Source organism: Heptranchias perlo, unplaced genomic scaffold, assembly GCF_035084215.1.
Source record: "Heptranchias perlo isolate sHepPer1 unplaced genomic scaffold, sHepPer1.hap1 HAP1_SCAFFOLD_1618, whole genome shotgun sequence".
NCBI lineage: Eukaryota > Metazoa > Chordata > Chondrichthyes > Hexanchiformes > Hexanchidae > Heptranchias > Heptranchias perlo.
Window position 1 is genome coordinate 11,274 of NW_027138879.1, and position 20,458 is coordinate 31,731.

At 55.6% G+C, this 20,458-nt stretch overlaps 1 protein-coding gene across 1 annotated transcript; it reads left to right on the top strand.

Moving 5' to 3' along the window:
• Window positions 1-4,384: 4,384 nt before the first annotated feature.
• Window positions 4,385-16,844, top strand: LOC137309325 (plexin A3-like; the record flags this gene model as incomplete). The annotated part of the gene is made up of 6 exons (XM_067977577.1): window positions 4,385-4,641; window positions 6,789-6,855; window positions 10,025-10,171; window positions 13,691-13,850; window positions 15,584-15,687; window positions 16,748-16,844. Coding segments are annotated over 6 exons (832 nt in total), but the record flags the coding sequence as incomplete, so codon positions are not given.
• Window positions 16,845-20,458: the final 3,614 nt, after the last annotated feature.

Genomic DNA, 20,458 nt, shown 5'->3' on the forward strand with positions numbered 1-20,458 from the left:
GGTTAGATACAGAGTAAAGCTCCCTCCACACTGTCCCATCAAACACTCCCAGGGCAGGTACAGGGTTAGATACAGAGGAAAGCTCCCTCTACACTGTCCCATCAAACACTCCCAGGGCAGGTACAGGGTTAGATACAGAGTAAAGCTCCCTCTACACTGTCCCGTCAAACACTCCCAGGGCAGGTACAGGGTTAGATACAGAGTAAAGCTCCCTCTACACTGTCCCATCAAACACTCCCAGGGCAGGTACAGGGTTAGATACAGAGTAAAGCTCCCTCTACACTGTCCCGTCAAACACTCCCAGGGCAGGTACAGGGTTAGATACAGAGTAAAGCTCCCTCTACACTGTCCCGTCAAACACTCCCAGGGCAGGTACAGGGTTAGATACAGAGTAAAGCTCCCTCTACACTGTCCCATCAAACACTCCCAGGGCAGGTACAGGGTTGGATACAGAGTAAAGCTCCCTCTACACTGTCCCATCAAACACTCCCAGGGCAGGTACAGGGTTAGATACAGAGTAAAGCTCCCTCTACACTGTCCCATCAAACACTCCCAGGGCAGGTACAGGGTTAGATACAGAGTAAAGCTCCCTCTACACTGTCCCATCAAACACTCCCAGGGCAGGTACAGGGTTAGATACAGAGTAAAGCTCCCTCTACACTGTCCCATCAAACACTCCCAGGGCAGGTACAGGGTTAGATACAGAGTAAAGCTCCCTCTACACTGTCCCATCAAACACTCCCAGGGCAGGTACAGGGTTAGATACAGAGTAAAGCTCCCTCTACACTGTCCCATCAAACACTCCCAGGGCAGGTACAGGGTTAGATACAGAGGAAAGCTCCCTCTACACTGTCCCATCAAACACTCCCAGGGCAGGTACAGGGTTAGATACAGAGTAAAGCTCCCTCTACACTGTCCCGTCAAACACTCCCAGGGCAGGTACAGGGTTAGATTCAGAGTAAAGCTCCCTCTACACTGTCCCATCAAACACTCCCAGGGCAGGTACAGGGTTAGATCCAGAGTAAAGCTCCCTCTACACTGTCCCATCAAACACTCCCAGGGCAGGTACAGGGTTAGATACAGAGGAAAGCTCCCTCTACACTGTCCCGTCAAACACTCCCAGGGCAGGTACAGGGTTAGATACAGAGTAAAGCTCCCTCTACACTGTCCCATCAAACACTCCCAGGGCAGGTACAGGGTTAGATACAGAGTAAAGCTCCCTCTACACTGTCCCATCAAACACTCCCAGGGCAGGTACAGGGTTAGATACAGAGTAAAGCTCCCTCTACACTGTCCCATCAAACACTCCCAGGGCAGGTACAGGGTTCGATACAGAGGAAAGCTCCCTCTGCACTGTCCCGTCAAACACTCCCAGGGCAGGTACAGGGTTAGATACAGAGTAAAGCTCCCTCTACACTGTCCCATCAAACACTCCCAGGGCAGGTACAGGGTTAGATACAGAGTAAAGCTCCCTCTACACTGTCCCATCAAACACTCCCAGGGCAGGTACAGGGTTAGATACAGAGTAAAGCTCCCTCTACACTGTCCCGTCAAACACTCCCAGGGCAGGTACAGGGTTAGATACAGAGTAAAGCTCCCTCTACACTGTCCCATCAAACACTCCCAGGGCAGGTACAGGGTTAGATACAGAGTAAAGCTCCCTCTACACTGTCCCGTCAAACACTCCCAGGGCAGGTACAGGGTTAGATACAGAGTAAAGCTCCCTCTACACTGTCCCGTCAAACACTCCCAGGGCAGGTACAGGGTTAGATACAGAGTAAAGCTCCCTCTACACTGTCCCATCAAACACTCCCAGGGCAGGTACAGGGTTGGATACAGAGTAAAGCTCCCTCTACACTGTCCCATCAAACACTCCCAGGGCAGGTACAGGGTTAGATACAGAGTAAAGCTCCCTCTACACTGTCCCATCAAACACTCCCAGGGCAGGTACAGGGTTAGATACAGAGTAAAGCTCCCTCTACACTGTCCCATCAAACACTCCCAGGGCAGGTACAGGGTTAGATACAGAGTAAAGCTCCCTCTACACTGTCCCATCAAACACTCCCAGGGCAGGTACAGGGTTAGATACAGAGTAAAGCTCCCTCTACACTGTCCCATCAAACACTCCCAGGGCAGGTACAGGGTTAGATACAGAGTAAAGCTCCCTCTACACTGTCCCATCAAACACTCCCAGGGCAGGTACAGGGTTAGATACAGAGGAAAGCTCCCTCTACACTGTCCCATCAAACACTCCCAGGGCAGGTACAGGGTTAGATACAGAGTAAAGCTCCCTCTACACTGTCCCGTCAAACACTCCCAGGGCAGGTACAGGGTTAGATTCAGAGTAAAGCTCCCTCTACACTGTCCCATCAAACACTCCCAGGGCAGGTACAGGGTTAGATCCAGAGTAAAGCTCCCTCTACACTGTCCCATCAAACACTCCCAGGGCAGGTACAGGGTTAGATACAGAGGAAAGCTCCCTCTACACTGTCCCGTCAAACACTCCCAGGGCAGGTACAGGGTTAGATACAGAGTAAAGCTCCCTCTACACTGTCCCATCAAACACTCCCAGGGCAGGTACAGGGTTAGATACAGAGTAAAGCTCCCTCTACACTGTCCCATCAAACACTCCCAGGGCAGGTACAGGGTTAGATACAGAGTAAAGCTCCCTCTACACTGTCCCATCAAACACTCCCAGGGCAGGTACAGGGTTCGATACAGAGGAAAGCTCCCTCTGCACTGTCCCGTCAAACACTCCCAGGGCAGGTACAGGGTTAGATACAGAGTAAAGCTCCCTCTACACTGTCCCATCAAACACTCCCAGGGCAGGTACAGGGTTAGATACAGAGTAAAGCTCCCTCTACACTGTCCCATCAAACACTCCCAGGGCAGGTACAGGGTTAGATACAGAGTAAAGCTCCCTCTACACTGTCCCATCAAACACTCCCAGGGCAGGTACAGGGTTAGATACAGAGTAAAGCTCCCTCTACACTGTCCCATCAAACACTCCCAGGGCAGGTACAGGGTTAGATACAGAGGAAAGCTCCCTCTACACTGTCCCATCAAACACTCCCAGGGCAGGTACAGGGTTAGATACAGAGTAAAGCTCCCTCTACACTGTCCCGTCAAACACTCCCAGGGCAGGTACAGGGTTAGATTCAGAGTAAAGCTCCCTCTACACTGTCCCATCAAACACTCCCAGGGCAGGTACAGGGTTAGATCCAGAGTAAAGCTCCCTCTACACTGTCCCATCAAACACTCCCAGGGCAGGTACAGGGTTAGATACAGAGGAAAGCTCCCTCTACACTGTCCCGTCAAACACTCCCAGGGCAGGTACAGGGTTAGATACAGAGTAAAGCTCCCTCTACACTGTCCCATCAAACACTCCCAGGGCAGGTACAGGGTTAGATACAGAGTAAAGCTCCCTCTACACTGTCCCATCAAACACTCCCAGGGCAGGTACAGGGTTAGATACAGAGTAAAGCTCCCTCTACACTGTCCCATCAAACACTCCCAGGGCAGGTACAGGGTTCGATACAGAGGAAAGCTCCCTCTGCACTGTCCCGTCAAACACTCCCAGGGCAGGTACAGGGTTAGATACAGAGTAAAGCTCCCTCTACACTGTCCCATCAAACACTCCCAGGGCAGGTACAGGGTTAGATACAGAGTAAAGCTCCCTCTACACTGTCCCATCAAACACTCCCAGGGGCAGGTACAGGGTTAGATACAGAGGAAAGCTCCCTCTACACTGTCCCGTCAAACACTCCCAGGGCAGGTACAGGGTTAGATACAGAGTAAAGCTCCCTCTACACTGTCCCATCAAACACTCCCAGGGCAGGTACAGGGTTAGATACAGAGTAAAGCTCCCTCTACACTGTCCCATCAAACACTCCCAGGGCAGGTACAGGGTTAGACACAGAGTAAAGCTCCCTCTACACTGTCCCGTCAAACACTCCCAGGGCAGGTACAGGGTTAGATACAGAGTAAAGCTCCCTCTACACTGTCCCATCAAACACTCCCAGGGCAGGTACAGGGTTAGATACAGAGTAAAGCTCCCTCTGCACACCTTTGACCTTGAGATTACCTGGCCTTTCCCTCAGAAGGAGGACCTCAGCAGGGAAACATCTAACAGGGGCAGTAATTCGCCTGCAATTGATGCCAAGATATGTCCAACCTCAGAGAACAGGCTTATTTACACGATCTGTTAATCTTAAAGGGGCAGGCCCACCTTAGCAGCGGAATAATACTTCGGGCGTGACTTGGTGTAACGCTCCTCTGACCTGCACTGAGCAACGCCAGGGGGTGCTGGGAAGGGGGAGCAATCTTACTGGGACCTGACCGGCTGTGTCCGTCTCCCTCCTCACCCCCCCCCCCTCCCCCGCAGGCTCCCGCCAACGTGGAGAAGGCTCTCAGGATCTTTGGCCAGCTGCTCAACAACAAAGTCTTCCTCCTGACCTTCGTCCGCACGCTGGAGGCCCAACGCAGCTTCTCGATGCGGGACCGGGGCAATGTGGCCTCACTGGTCATGACGGCGCTGCAGGGCAAGATGCAGTACGCCACCGTGGTCCTCAAACAACTCCTGTCCGACCTGATCGAGAAGAACCTGGAGAACAAAAACCACCCCAAGCTGCTGCTCCGCAGGTGAGGCCTCCTCTCCTCCCTCAACGTCTCCTCATCCTCCTCTCCCCCCCCCCTCCTCCAACATCTCCTCATCCTCCCCTGAGGCCTCCTCTCCTCCCTCCCTCCCTCAACGTCTCCTCATCCTCCTCTCCCCCCTCCCTCCCTCAACGTCTCCTCATCCTCCCCTGAGTCCTCCTCTCCCCCCCCCAACATCTCCTCATCCTCCTCTCCTCCCTCCCTCCCCCAACGTCTCCTTATCCTCCCCTGAGTCCTCCTCTCCTCCCTCCCTCCTCCAACATCTCCTCATCCTCCCCTGAGTCCTCTCCTCCCTCCCTCCTCCAACATCTCCTCATCCTCCCCTGAGTCCTCCTCTCCTCCCTCCCTCCTCCAACATCTCCTCATCCTCCCCTGAGTCCTCCTCTCCTCCCTCCCTCCTCCATCATCTCCTCATCCTCCCCTGAGTCCTCTCCTCCCTCCCTCCTCCATCATCTCCTCATCCTCCCCTGAGTCCTCTCCTCCCTCCCTCCTCCAACATCTCCTCATCCTCCCCTGGTCCTCCTCTCCTCCCTCCCTCCCCCAACGTCTCCTCATCCTCCCCTGAGTCCTCCTCTCCTCCCTCCCTCCCCCAACATCTCCTCATCCTCCCCTGAGTCCTCCACTCCTCCCTCCCTCCTCCATCATCTCCTCATCCTCCCCTGAGTCCTCCTCTCCTCCCTCCCTCCTCCATCATCTCCTCATCCTCCCCTGAGTCCTCTCCTCCCTCCCTCCCCCAACGTCTCCTCATCCTCCCCTGAGTCCTCCTCTCCTCCCTCCCTCCCTCAACGTCTCCTCATCCTCCCCTGAGTCCTCCTCTCCTCCCTCCCTCCTCCAACATCTCCTCATCCTCCCCTGAGTCCTCCTCTCCTCCCTCCCTCCTCCATCATCTCCTCATCCTCCCCTGAGTCCTCCACTCCTCCCTCCCTCCTCCATCATCTCCTCATCCTCCCCTGAGTCCTCTCCTCCCTCCCTCCTCCATCATCTCCTCATCCTCCCCTGAGTCCTCCACTCCTCCCTCCCTCCTCCATCATCTCCTCATCCTCCCCTGAGTCCTCTCCTCCCTCCCTCCTCCATCATCTCCTCATCCTCCCCTGAGTCCTCCTCTCCTCCCTCCCTCCTCCAACATCACCTCATCCTCCCCTGAGTCCTCCTCTCCTCCCTCCCTCCTCCAACATCTCCTCATCCTCCTCTCCTCCCTCCCTCCCTCAACGTCTCCTCATCCTCCCCTGGTCCTCCTCTCCTCCCTCCCTCCTCCAACATCTCCTCATCCTCCCCTGAGTCCTCCTCTCCCCCCTCCCTCCCTCAACATCTCCTCATCCTTCCCTGAGTCCTCCTCTCCTCCCTCCCTCAACGACTCCTCATCCTTCCCTGAGTCCTCCTCTCCCTCCCTCAACGTCTCCTCATCCTCCCCTCAGTCCTCCTCTCCCTTCCTCCCCCAACATCTCCTCATCCTCCCCTGAGTCCTCTCCTCCCTCCCTCCTCCAACATCTCCTCATCCTTCCCTTAGTCCTCCTCTCCCTCCCTCCCTCAACGTCTCCTCATCCTCCTCTCCCTCACTCCCTCAATGTCTCCTCATCCTCCCCTGAGTCCTCCTCTCCCCCTCCCTCCCTCAACATCTCCTCATCCTCCCCTGAGTCCTCCTCTCCTCCCTCCCTCAACGTCTCCTCATGCTCCCCTGAGTCCTCCTCTCCTCCCTCCCTCAACGTCTCCTCATGCTCCTCTGAGTCCTCCTCTCCTCCCTCCCTCCCCCAACATCTCCTCATCCTCCCCTGAGTCCTCCTCTCCCCCTCCCTCCCTCAACGTCTCCTCATCCTCCCCTGAGTCCTCCTCTCCCCCTCCCTCCCTCAACATCTCCTCATCCTTCCCTGACTCCTCGTCTCCTCTCCTCCCTCCTCCCACGTTCCCTGGTCCTTCCCTGGGCCCTCGTTCCCCTGCCTCACCCCACATCACACGCCCGCCAGACCACTGGCCACCTCGGCACGATCCTGTGTGGAGATGCAGCCTTCCTGGTCCGTTTGGCTCAGCGCCTGACTCGGACGGTGCGGGTGTTTGCCGGGCCGCCGCGGTGCGAGGGGGGAGTTGCACAGTCCGATCTGGCCGTGTTTCTAACTCGTGCCTTGTACTCGTTTCAGGACCGAGTCGGTAGCTGAGAAAATGCTGACAAACTGGTTCACCTTCTTACTCCATCGGTTTCTGAAGGTAAGTGACGCCACTCGAGTGGGGAATCTCCCTTCGGTGCTTTTCCCCCTCTGCCTCTCCCCCTCCCCCCTCGTACCCTAACTCGCACCGAGTCCCGTTCACCCATCACCCCCCGCCCCCCCGCTGTGCTCGCTGACCGATATCGGCTCCCGGTCCGGGAACGCCTCGATTTTAAAAATTCTCATCCTCCTGTTCCAATCCCTCCCTGGCCCTCCTTATCCCTGTAACCTCCTCCAACCCTCCGCCCTCCTCCAATTCCGGCCTCTTGCTCATCCCCCCGATTCCCATCGCTCCGTGTTTGCCTGGGCCCCACGCTCTGGAATTCCCTCCCTAAACCTCTCCGCCTCTCTCTCTCTCTCTCTCTCTCTCCTTTAAGACGCTCCTTAAAACCTACTGAGCTTCTTTTCCCGGAGAGCGGTGGGAATGTGGAACTCGCTCCCACAGGGAGTGGTCGAGGGGAATAGAATCGATGGGTTTAAGGGGAAGCTCGATAAACACATGAGGGAGAAAGGGATAGAAGGAGAGGGTGAGATGGAGTCGGGAGGGAGGAGGCCCGTGTGGAGCATAAACACCAGCACGGAGCAGTAGGGCCGAATGGCCTGTTTCTGTGCTGTAGACACTCCGTAATTCTACCTCTGTGACCGAGCTTTGTTTCACCTGTCTTAATGTCTCCTTCTTTTGGCTCAGTGTCAGCTTTTTTTGTCTGACTCATTCCCACTACGTCCAAGGCACTATACAAATGCACGGTTGCAGGTTACGTGCTCAAGCCCCGGACCGGGCCTCGAACACACGACCATCCGACTCCGGGACGGGAGCGCGTCCCCCTGACTGAGCCAAGCTGTCTAAGTTAACAGGCGTCAAAATGGCACGCAGCCGCCAGCAAGGGGGGAATCTCTGAATTCTTAGTTGGAAGTGACGGGGCTGTCAGTGGGGGGGTGACCCAGCGAGGGCAGCGGGTCGCTCTGACTGCCTGGAGGCCGGTCTGAGTGATGGAGTGGGAATTGACACTGACGGAGAGTCGGTCTCCCTCCCGCCAGACGACCGCTCGAGCAATTACGTCCCTAATCCATCACTCACCCGTCACCAAGACAGCAGCGAGATCGCCACGACCCTTGCCAGCTGTTGACTGCAACTCTTTCTGCTGCTGTGATGGAATCATCGAATGATACAGGGGCAGGAGGAGCCATTCGGCCCATCGTTCCAGCAACTGTCTCAAATTTCCAAAGTGTAAGAACCTGCCGATTTCTTGCCGGGGGTTTGGTGAGGGGGGGGGATGGTGTGTACGTCTCCCTCCGGGGATCCTTACCCCCACCACTTGTTCTGACGGCGAGCTGTTCGACTGTGGGGGGGCGTCGCGGCCGAATCCGATCGGGTCCTCGGATAGCGAGCGGGAACGGAGGGGGTCGGTGGGGGGGGGGCTTGTTGTTGGGGGGTGGGGTGGGAGAACCCTGAGCTGATTCTGTTCCTCCCTGGCCCAGGGGCTCCGAGGGCAGATGTCGCTGCCCCTTCCCTCCCACGACCGACAATCCCAGCTGAGATCAGCTAACCGGGACCGGGAAGCGGAAACTTTTATCTGGACGCAGCAGCAAGGGGTGGGGGGGTTAACTTTAAAATCGGGGGATGCGCAAAAGGCCGGAATTGGAGGAGCGCAGAGATCTTGGGAGGGTCGTAGGGGCTGGAGGAGGTTACAGAGATGGGGAGGGAGGGGAGGGTGAGGAGAGATTTGAAAACAAGGATGAGAATTTTAAAATGGAGGCATTGCCGGACCGGGAGTCAGTGTCGTTCAGCGAGCACAGGGGGGGTGATGGGAGAACGGGACTCGGTGCGAGTTAGGATACGGGGGGGCAGCCATGTTTTGGAGGATGCTTAAAGAGAGGGTGTGTCGGGTTACCTGCGAGAAGAGGACGCAGCAGTCCCTGCCCGCGATTCTACGCCCGTGAGATCGGAAACGCCCGCCATTTCCCGATTTCAAACGCAGCGAGCTAACGGGAGCAGGACCGCTTGGCCCCCCCACCCCCCCGATTAGTGAGGGAGCCCCGAAATGACGGGAGGGCCGGACGGGAGCAGATTGACATTGCGTCAAGGCGTTCTGGAGAATTTGCTCCGCCCGCCGTTTTAGCCAGGGCGTCCAGACGGCAGCACGAGCAAGAGACAGAGCGTCTGGGGTTAAACACATCGTTCAGCAGAGCAGGCAGAGTCCAGCCCTCAATCTGCCCCCCGCTCTTTGGGCCACCGTTAGCCCATCTCGGCCGGCTGTGAGAGAGCGGGGGCGGGGGGCAGGTGCCAGTCCAGGCCCGTCTCCTGCCAGAACAGCGCCAGGCGTCTGAGCGCAAAGCGGCTGGGCAGACACGGCGGCTGGCTGCTCAGGGAAGCTGTGTGCGGCCTAGTGCCTGGTCTGCTGGGTGCTCAGGCTTATAAATCAGCCAGCTACAAAGGGCCACGTTCGCTCAGTCGGGTCTCCCCAGCCACCTCTCTCGTGTTCAGTTCTCCCTCCGCCGCCCCCTGCCATCGCCATCGCCTATACTGGCTCACATCTTGGCCTTTTGCAAACCAGTAAACCACCTCAATCAATCCTTCAGATTTTCACTCATACTGCACTTTTTTTATTCTCCTGAAAGGGGTGCAGTCGCACTGATGCCAGCCACCCTCCCAGTACCACGCCCAGCTTATGGAATCGCACAGCCCAGACTGAGGCCGCTCAGCCCATCGTTCCCGATGCCGGCTCTTCGAAATTAATTTCAAATATTTCTCCGATTCCCCTTTTTGAAGGTTATTATTGAATCTGCTTCCACCGCCCGCTCAGGCAGCGAATTCCAGATCAGAACAACTCGCTGCGTCAAAAAAATTCCTCATCTCTCCCCCTCTGGCTCGTCTCCCGTTTATCTGAAATCTGCTTCCCGACCCTCCTGCCCACCGTTTCTCCTTATTTACTCCATCAAATCTCGAACACCTCGATTAAATCTCCTCGCTGAGGAGAACAACCCCGGCTTCTCAAGTCTCTCCGCGTAACTGAAGTCCCTCATCCCTGGTACCGTTCTGGTAAATCACCTCCGGCCCCCTCCCCAAGGCCTTGACGTCCTTCCTAAAGCGCAGGGCCCAGAATTGGCCACAATCCTCCAGCCGGGGCTGAACCCAGCGATTTGAAACCCTTGCTCCTTCCTTTGTGCAGGAGTGCGTGGGGGAGCCACTGTTCATGCTGTACTGTGCCATCAAGCAGCAAATGGAGAAGGGGCCGATCGACTCGATCACCGGGGAGGCCCGCTACTCCCTCAGCGAGGACAAGCTCATCCGGCAGCAAATCGACTACAAGATGCTGGTGAGTCCTCGCGAGGCGGGCGATGGGGCTTTTTTTTTTGCGAATTTCCGCTAACTGTGGCAAGGCGTCCGATTGCCTGGGAGGGGGAGGCCATAAGAACATAAGAAATAGCAGCAGGAGCAGGCCATTCGGCCCCTCGAGCCTGCTCCGCCACTCAATCAGATCATGGCTGATCTTCGACCTCAACTCCACTTTCCCGCCTGATCCCCATATCCCTCGATTCCCCAAAAATCTATCCATCTCAGCCTTGAATATACTCAACGACTGAGCATCCACAGCCCTCTGGGGGAGAGAATTCCAAAGATTCACCACCCTCTGAGTGAAGAAATTCCTCCTCATCTCAGTCTTGAATGGCCGACCCCTTATCCTGAGACTATGCCCCCTGGTTCTGGACTCTCCAGCCAGGGGGAAACAGCCTCTCAGCATCTACCCTGTCGAGCCCCCTCAAAATCTTAGATGTTTCAATGAGATCACCTCTCATTCTTCTAAACTCCAGAGAGTATCGGCCCATTCTACTCAATCTCTCCTCATAGGACAACCCTCTCATCCCAGGAATTAATCTAGTGAACCTTCATTGCACCGCCTCTAAGGCAAGTATCTCCTTCCTTAGATAAGGAGACCAAAACTGTACACAGTACTCCAGGTGAGGTCTCACCAGAGCCATAAATATGTGACAGTCACCAATAAATGAAGGGGTTTCGATAGGGTAGACGTAGAGAAGGTGTTTCCACTTGTGGGGGAGACCAGAACGAGGGGGCCATCAATATAGGAGAGTCACTAATAAATCCAATCTGGGAATTCGGGAGAAACTTCTTTACCCAGAGAGCGGTGAGAATGTGGAACTCGCTCCCACATGGAGTGGTCGAGGGGAATAGAATCGATGGATTTAAGGGGAAGCTCGATAAACACATGAGGGAGAAAGGAATAGAAGGAGAGAGTGATTGGGTGAGATGGAGTAGGGAGGGAGGAGGCTCATGTGGAGCATAAACACCGGGATAGCCCAGTCGGGCCGAATGGCCTGTTTCTGTGCTGTAATTTCGATGTAGTTCACGTTCCACTTCAGGGACCCTACAATTTGCATTAACCATAATCTGGGGAATCGCCACCACCCAGTGCGGTGAATGGGATCTTCGTTAAGCCTGATAATGGGCGTGTGAATGGGATCTTCGTTAAGCCTGATAATGGGCGTGTGAATGGGATCTTCGTTAAGCCTGATAATGGGCGTGTGACTGGGATCTTCGTTAAGCCTGATAATGGGTGAGTGAGTGGGATCTTCGTTAAGCCTGATAATGGGCATGTGAATGGGATCTTCGTTAAGCCTGATAATGGGCGTGTGACTGGGATCTTCGTTAAGCCTGATAATGGGCGTGTGACTGGGATCTTCGTTAAGCCTGATAATGGGCGTGTGAATGGGATCTTCGTTAAGCCTGATAATGGGCATGTGAATGGGATCTTCGTTAAGCCTGATAATGGGCGTGTGACTGGGATCTTCGTTAAGCCTGATAATGGGCGTGTGAATGGGATCTTCGTTAAGCCTGATAATGGGCGTGTGAATGGGATCTTCGTTAAGCCTGATAATGGGCATGTGAATGGGATCTTCGTTAAGCCTGATAATGGGCATGTGAATGGGATCTTCGTTAAGCCTGATAATGGGTGAGTGAGTGGGATCTTCGTTAAGCCTGATAATGGGTGAGTGAGTGGGATCTTCGTTAAGCCTGATAATGGGTGAGTGAGTGGGATCTTCGTTAAGCCTGATAATGGGCGTGTGAATGGGATCTTCGTTAAGCCTGATAATGGGCATGTGAATGGGATCTTCGTTACGCCTGATAATGGGTGTGTGAATGGGATCTTCGTTAAGCCTGATAATGGGCGTGTGAATGGGATCTTCGTTAAGCCTGATAATGGGTGAGTGAGTGGGATCTTCGTTAAGCCTGATAATGGGTGAGTGAGTGGGATCTTCGTTAAGCCTGATAATGGGCGTGTGAATGGGATCTTCGTTAAGCCTGATAATGGGTGAGTGAGTGGGATCTTCGTTAAGCCTGATAATGGGTGAGTGAGTGGGATCTTCGTTAAGCCTGATAATGGGCGTGTGAATGGGATCTTCGTTAAGCCTGATAATGGGCATGTGAATGGGATCTTCGTTAAGCCTGATAATGGGCATGTGAATGGGATCTTCGTTACGCCTGATAATGGGCGTGTGAATGGGATCTTCGTTAAGCCTGATAATGGGCGTGTGAATGTTTCATTCCATGGCCCAATCCGAGATCCCGTCCTGTCGAACGTGGGCTACGTCTGGAGGGAGCATTGTTCTCTTTTTGCTGACTCGCTCTGGGCTGACCTATTGGCGGATACCCACTTGTGACAGCTTCGGGATCAATTTGACAGAATGGCACAGAAAATTGGATTGATTTAAGTGCGATTTCCCTTCCCCTGTAAAGTTCTCGAGTTGGTCAAGCTGTCTCACTCCCAGTCCACCGAAACCAATGGCCTCCTCCAATTCCGGCCTCTTGCGCATCCCCCGATTCCCATCGCTCCACCATTGGCGGCCGTGCCTGGGCTCCAAGCTCCGGAATTCCCTCCCTAAACCTCTCCGCCTCTCTCTCCTGCTTTAAGACGCTCCTTAAAACCGACCTTTTTGACCAAGTAACTTACCCTAATATCTCCTTATGTGGCTTGGTGTCTATTTTTGGTCTGATTTACGCGCCTTGGGACGTTTGGGCGCTATATAAATGCAGGTTGGCGTCGTACGGTTATGAGCCCAAGCCATGGAGTGGGGCTCGAACTCACGACCTTCCAACCCACATTGTTGTTGTTGTTCATTCTTGCTTCACTAGGTGGCACGGTTGCCACTTTTTTGTAAAACTCCTGTCCAGAGGAGGCGCTGTAGCCTCTATCAGCCTGTTACAACAAACACAGCTCACAGATAAAGTAGATTATCGCATTCACCTGGAGCAAGGCCTGGGGAGGGGGACAGTTGTGTACGGGTGAGGTTCCCACTGCGTCAGGTGTCAGCCGTGCCTCAGTGGGTCTCGCTTCTGAGTCAGAAGGTCGCTGGTTCGAGCCCCCGCTCCACGGACTCGAGCCCCATAATCCGGGCCCGACACTCCCCCCGGTGCCAGGACTGAGGGAGCGCCGCACTGTCGGAGGGGCCGTCTTTCGGGATGAGACGTTAAACCGAGGCCCCCCGTCTGCCCTCTCGGTTGGATGTAAAAGATCCCACGGCCGCTATTGGAAGAAGAGCAGGAGGAGGGGAGGGGGAGTTCTCCTGGTGTCCTGAGGCCAAAATATATCCCTCAACCAACATCACTAGAAATACAGATGATCTGGTCATTTATCACATCGCTGTTTATGGGATCTTGCTGTGCGCAAATTGGCTGCCGCGTTTCCTACATTACAACAGTGACTACACTTCAAAGAAAAAAGTACTCCATTGGCTGTGAGGAGCTTTGGGACGTCCCGAGGTGGTGAAAGGGGCCGGAGAGATGCAAATTGCTTTCTAATCTTCTTTGCTTTTTGCAGACGCTGACCTGTATGTGTGCGGAGAACGGGAACGCCACCCAGATCCCCGTCAAGGTGCTGAACTGTGACACAATCACCCAAGTCAAGGACAAGCTTCTCGACGCGGTCTACAAAGGGATGCCCTACTCCCAGCGGCCCAAGGCGGAGGACATGGACCTAGGTACGCCCATTTGGGGGTGGGTGGGTGGGAGTGGGGGGGACGGCGGTGGCGGGGTGGAGGTATATGCGGGAATCGCGCGAGGGCAGGAAGGAATGGGCTCGGATGTGACGCTCCGCCCATGGTCGAATAGTTTGCGCCTTTGGGTCCCGCATGAAGAATGGTCACCCGGGGTGGGGGAGCAGAGGGCTGCCGTACCCCAACAAGAGTGAGCGTCTTCAGGAGGGAGGGGGAGGTGGAGAGAATCACTGTATTGCATCGAATGTACAGCACAGGAACAGGCCATTCGGCCCAACCGGTCTATCCCGGTGTTTATGCTCCACACGAGCCTCCTCCCTCCCGACTCCATCTCACCCTATCACCATCTCCTTCTATTCCTCTCTCCCTCATGTGTTTATCGAGCTTCCCCTTAAACCCGTCGATTCTATTCCCCTCGACCACTCCATGTGGGAGCGAGTTCCACATTCTCACCGCTCTCTGGGTGAAGAAGTTTCTCCTGAATTCCCCGATTGGATTTATTAGTGACTCTCTTATATTGATGGCCCCTCGTTCTGGTCTCCCCCACAAGTGGAAACACCTTCTCTCCGTCTCCCCTATCGAAACCCCTTCATCATTTTAAAGACCTCTCTCAGGCCACCCCCTCAACCTTTTAGAGAGAAGAGCCGCAGCCCGTTCGGCCTTCCCCGATAAGTGAAAACCTCCCGGTTCTGGTGTCATACAATCATAGAATCTTACCGCACAGAAGGAGGCCGTTCTGCTCTTTGTATTTTGCTGGCTCTGTGAAAGAGCTGTCCGTTCGTCCCTGTCCCCAGCTTTGTTCCTATAACCCGGCAAATTAGTCCTCGTCAAGTAAACGTCCAATCGCCTTTTGAAAGTTTCGGTGGAATTGGCTCTTCCAGGCTGTGCGTTCCAGGTCTAAACAACCCTGTGCGTGAATAAATTTCTCTTCCTCACTCTCTCTAATTCTTTTTTCCCAATTATTTTCACCCCTGGTTACCGACCCACTTGCCAGAGGAAAGAGTTTCTCCCCACTTGCTCTATCGTGATTCTGAACGCCTCTGTTAAATCTCCCCTTAACCTTCTCTGCTCTGAGGAGCACAACCCCAGTCTCTCCACACAACTGGAGTCCCTCATCCCTGGTACCATTCTAGCAAATCTCCTCTCTAAGGCCTTGACATCCTTCCTAAAGTGCGGTGCCCAGAATTGGACCCAATACTCCCGCTGGGGTCTAACCAGTGTCTTGTAAAGATTTGGCATAACTTTCCTTGCTTTTGTAATCAATGCCCCTATTTACAAAGCCGAGTATCCCATACTTGGCGCCTTAGAGCAGGGAAGGTTGAGAGGAGATTTGATAGGGAGTGTTCAAAATCATGAAGGGTGCAGATAAAAGTAAGTAAGGAGAAACCATTCCCACCGGCTTTTTTACACTGCGATTGACCTGGAACGCGCCGCCTGAAAGGGTGGCAGAAGCAGATTCAATCGGGGCTTTCAAAAAGGAATTGGATAAATACTTGAAGGGGCTACGGGGGAGTGGGGCCGACCGGATTGCTCTCACGAGCACGTGCTCGAAGGGCCGAACGGCCTCGCTCTGTGCCCGCGACCGCCTCTCCTTGTGATCCTTCCCTTTGCGCCTCCTCCAGCACCTCGCGTTCCTTTCAGTTGGGGTTGACGTCTGCAGAACGGGGGTTGAGGGGTTGATTTGTGGTTTGCTTTTTGTCGTTCTCGGTCCTGCGCAGAGTGGAGTCAAGGTCGGGGTGCACGGGTCATTCTCCAGGACGAGGACGTCACGACGAAAATCGAGTACGACTGGAAAAGGCTCAACACGCTGGTGCACTACCAGGTGCGTGGAACGGGGGGGGCCGCTCGGCCCCTCGGGCCTGCTCCGCCATTCTATCACGTGGCGGCCGATCCCCAGATTGTGCCCTCTCGTCGTCCGGGATTTCCCCCGCCTCCTCAGCTCTGCGGAGAGATTGGAGAAACTGGGGTCTTTCTCCTCAGAGCGGAGACGGCTAAAGGGGGAGATTCAGTCGAGGTGCTCAAAGTCACGAGGGGGGTTTCGAAGTCAGTGAGGAGAAACGGTTTCCACTGGCAGGAGGGTCGGTAACCAGAGGACGCACAGATTTAAGATCATCGGGGAAAGGAGCCAGAGGAGGAGATGAGGAGACATTCCTGCCTGAAAGGGCGGTGGAAGCAGATTCAATAATAACTTTCAAAAGGGGAATCGGAGAAATACTTGAAGGGGAAAAATTTGCAGGGCTACGGGGGGAAAGAGCAGGGGGGAGTGTGGGACTAATTGGGACAGCTCTTTCAAAGAGCCGGCACAGGCACGATGGGCCGAAAGGCCTTCTCCTGTGCCGGATCATTCTCTGTATCTACCCGATCGAACTCTTATATCATTTCAAACACCTCGACTACATCGCCCCTCAGGCTTGTAAACTCAAAGGGAATACAAGCCTAGTCTATCACAGTGGGTACAGCACAGGCGGAGGCCATTCTGCCCATCGTGCCTCTGCCTATGCAACCCGTCCATCGTTTTTCCCCCCCCCCCCAACTCCACCCACTGCTCTTCTTCCAATAGCGGTCGTGGGATCGTCTCACATGCGCCCGTGGGGTCCTGTGCTCAGCTGACGCTGCACTTTAAAGCAGGGGTCACTGTCGGAGACCACCACATGACCCAGAGGCAGGCCGGGCGCACGACCTGGGAGTCTCCCTGGCCCCGCAGGGCGCAGTGCACCCCTTGCCGGAAGGACGTGCGGGAGGAGTGGGGGGGGGGGGGGGGGGAGACAGGATCGGTCTCGCGATTCCCCCCTTGGATGAATATCTACCTACTGACGCTCGGCTCGCTTGACCGAGGTAGAAGCTGGAAAATGCCCAGCGTTGACTGGCTTACTTTCTCGCAGGTCACCGACGGATCCGCAGTGGCCCTGGTTCCCAAGCAAATCTCTGCCTACAACATCGTCAACTCCTTCACCTTTACAAGGTCGCTCAGCCGTTACGGTAAGCTCTGCCGCCGAACCATCGTGTTTGTGGAGTGTTCGTTCGTCAGCGGAATCGTGTCTCGTCTTCTGTCTCGCAGCGCAAGAATTGTTAAGGACAGATCATTAGGCCAAACAAAAGGTTGCGTTTGATAGACCAGCCCCATCTTCCCTAACTTCTCCCCGTATCTCTCAATCCCACCTTCTCCCCGTATCTCTCAATCCCACCTTCTCCCCGTATCTCTCAATCCCACCTTCTCCCCGTATCTCTCAATCCCACCTTCTCCCCGTATCTCTCAATCCCACCTTCTCCCCGTATCCCTCAATCCCACCTTCTCCCCGTATCCCTCAATCCCACCTTCTCCCCGTATCTCTCAATCCCACCTTCTCCCCGTATTCCTCAATCCCACCTTCTCCCCGTATTCCTCAATCCCACCTTCTCCCCGTATCTCTCAATCCCACCTTCTCCCCGTATTCCTCAATCCCACCTTCTCCCCGTATCCCTCATCCCCACCTTCTCCCCCTATCCCTCATCCCCCACCTTCTCCCCGTATCCCTCAATCCCACTTTCTCCCCGTATCACCCAGCCCCACCTTCTCCCCGTATCACCCAGCCCCACCTTCTCCCCGTATTCCTCAATCCCACCTTCTCCCCGTATCCCTCAATCCCACCTTCTCCCCTTATCCCTCATCCCCCACCTTCTCCCCGTATCCCCCAGCCCCACCTTCTCCCCGTATTCCTCAATCCCACCTTCTCCCCGTATCCCCCAGCCCCACCTTCTCCCCGTATTTCTCAATCCCACCTTCTCCCCGTATACCCCATCCCCACCTTCTCCCCATGTCTCTCAATCCCACCTTCTCCCCGTATCCCCCATCCCCACCGTCTCCCCATGTCTCTCAATCCCACCTTCTCCCCGTATCCCCCATCCCCACCTTCTCCCCATGTCTCTCAATTCCACCTTCTCCCCATGTCTCTCAATCCCACCTTCTCCCCATGTCTCTCAACCCCACCTTCTCCCCGTATCCCTCATCCCCACTTTCTCCCCGTATCCCTCAATCCCACCTTCTCCCCGTATACCCCATCCCCACCTTCTCCCCGTATCCCTCAATCCCACCTTCTCCCCGTATACCCCATCCCCACCTTCTCCCAGTATCCCTCATCCCCACTTTCTCCCCGTATCCCTCAATCCCACCTATCCATCTTCTCACCATATCCCTGAATACCACCTGAGAAGGCGGGTAGGTGGGATTGAGGGATATGGGGAGAAGGTGGGTCGGTGGGATTGAGGGATATGGGGAGAAGGTGGGTGGGTGGGATTGAGGGATATGGGGAGAAGGTGGGTAGGTGGGATTGAGGGATATGGGGAGAAGGTGGGTCGGTGGGATTGAGGGATATGGGGAGAAGGCGGGTGGGTGGGATTGAGGGATATGGGGAGAATGTGGGTAGGTGGGATTGAGGGATATGGGGAGAAGGTGGGTGGGTGGGATTGAGGGATATGGGGAGAAGGTGGGTCGGTGGGATTGAGGGATATGGGGAGAAGGTGGGTCGGTGGGATTGAGGGATATGGGGAGAAGGTGGGTCGGTGGGATTGAGGGATATGGGGAGAAGGTGGGTGGGTGGGATTGAGGGATATGGGGAGAAGGTGGGTCGGTGGGATTGAGGGATATGGGGAGAAGGTGGGTCGGTGGGATTGAGGGATATGGGGTGAAGGTGGGTCGGTGGGATTGAGGGATATGGGGAGAAGGTGGGTGGGTGGGATTGAGGGATATGGGGAGAAGGTGGGTGGGTGGGATTGAGGGATATGGGGAGAAGGTGGGTCGGTGGGATTGAGGGATATGGGGAGGAGGTGGGTCGGTGGGATTGAGGGATATGGGGAGAAAGTGGGTGGGTGGGATTGAGGGATACGGGGAGAAGGTGGGTAGGTGGGATTGAGGGATATGGGGAGAAGGCGGGTGGGTGGGATTGAGGGATATGGGGAGAAGGCGGGTGGGTGGGATTGAGGGATATGGGGAGAAGGTGGGTGGGTGGGATTGAGGGATATGGGGAGAAGGTGGGTGGGTGGGATTGAGGGATATGGGGAGAAGGTGGGTGGGTGGGATTGAGGGATATACGGGGAGAAGGCGGGTCGATGGGATTGAGGGATATGGGGAGAAGGTGGGTAGGTGGGATTGAGGGATATGGGGAGAAGGCGGGTCGGTGGGATTGAGGGATATGGGGAGAAGGCGGGTCGGTGGGATTGAGGGATACGGGGAGAAGGCGGGTCGGTGGGATTGAGGGATATGGGGAGAAGGCGGGTCGGTGGGATTGAGGGATACGGGGAGAAGGCGGGTCGGTGGGATTGAGGGATACGGGGAGAAGGCGAGTCGGTGGGATTGAGGGATATGGGGAGAAGGCGGGTCGGTGGGATTGAGGGATATGGGGAGAAGGTGGGTCGGTGGGATTGAGGGATATGGGGAGAAGGCGGGTAGGTGGGATTGAGGGATACGGGGAGAAGGTGGGTAGGTGGGATTGAGGGATATGGGAAGAAGGTGGGTCGGTGGGATTGAGGGATAAGGGGAGAAGGCGGGTAGGTGGGATTGAGGGATACGGGGAGAAGGTGGGTAGGTGGGATTGAGGGATATGGGGAGAAGGTGGGTCGGTGGGATTGAGGGATATGGGGAGAAGGCGGGTGGGTGGGATTGAGGGATATGGGGAGAAGGTGGGTCGGTGGGATTGAGGGATATGGGGAGAAGGTGGGTGGGTGGGATTGAGGGATATGGGGAGAAGGTGGGTCGATGGGATTGAGGGATATGGGGAGGAGGTGGGTGGGTGGGATTGAGGGATATGGGGAGACGGTGGGTAGGTGGGATTGAGGGATACGGGGAGAAGGCGGGTCGGTGGGATTGAGGGATACGGGGAGAAGGCGGGTCGGTGGGATTGAGGGATATGGGGAGAAGGTGGGTAGGTGGGATTGAGGGATACGGGAAGAAGGTGGGTCGGTGGGATTGAGGGATATGGGGAGAAGGTGGGTAGGTGGGATTGAGGGATACGGGGAGAAGGTGGGTCGGTGGGATTGAGGGATGTGGGGAGAAGGTGGGTAGGTGGGATTGAGGGATATGGGGAGAAGGTGGGTGGGTGGGATTGAGGGATACGGGGAGAAGGTGGGTCGGTGGGATTGAGGGATACGGGGAGAAGGTGGGTGGGTGGGATTGAGGGATACGGGGAGAAGGTGGGTCGGTGGGATTGAGGGATATGGGGAGAAGGTGGGTAGGTGGGATTGAGGGATATGGGGAGAAGGTGGGTGGGTGGGATTGAGGGATACGGGGAGAAGGTGGGTCGGTGGGATTGAGGGATACGGGGAGAAGGTGGGTGGGTGGGATTGAGGGATACGGGGAGAAGGTGGGTCGATGGGATTGAGGGATACGGGGAGAAGGTGGGTCGATGGGATTGAGGGATACGGGGAGAAGGTGGGTCGGTGGGATTGAGGGATATGGAGAGAAGGTGGGTAGGTGGGATTGAGGGATATGGGGAGAAGGTGGGTGGGTGGGATTGAGGGATATGGGGAGAGGGTGGGTCGGTGGGATTGAGGGATATGGGGAGAAGGCGGGTGGGTGGGATTGAGGGATACGGGGAGAAGGTGGGTGGGTGGGATTGAGA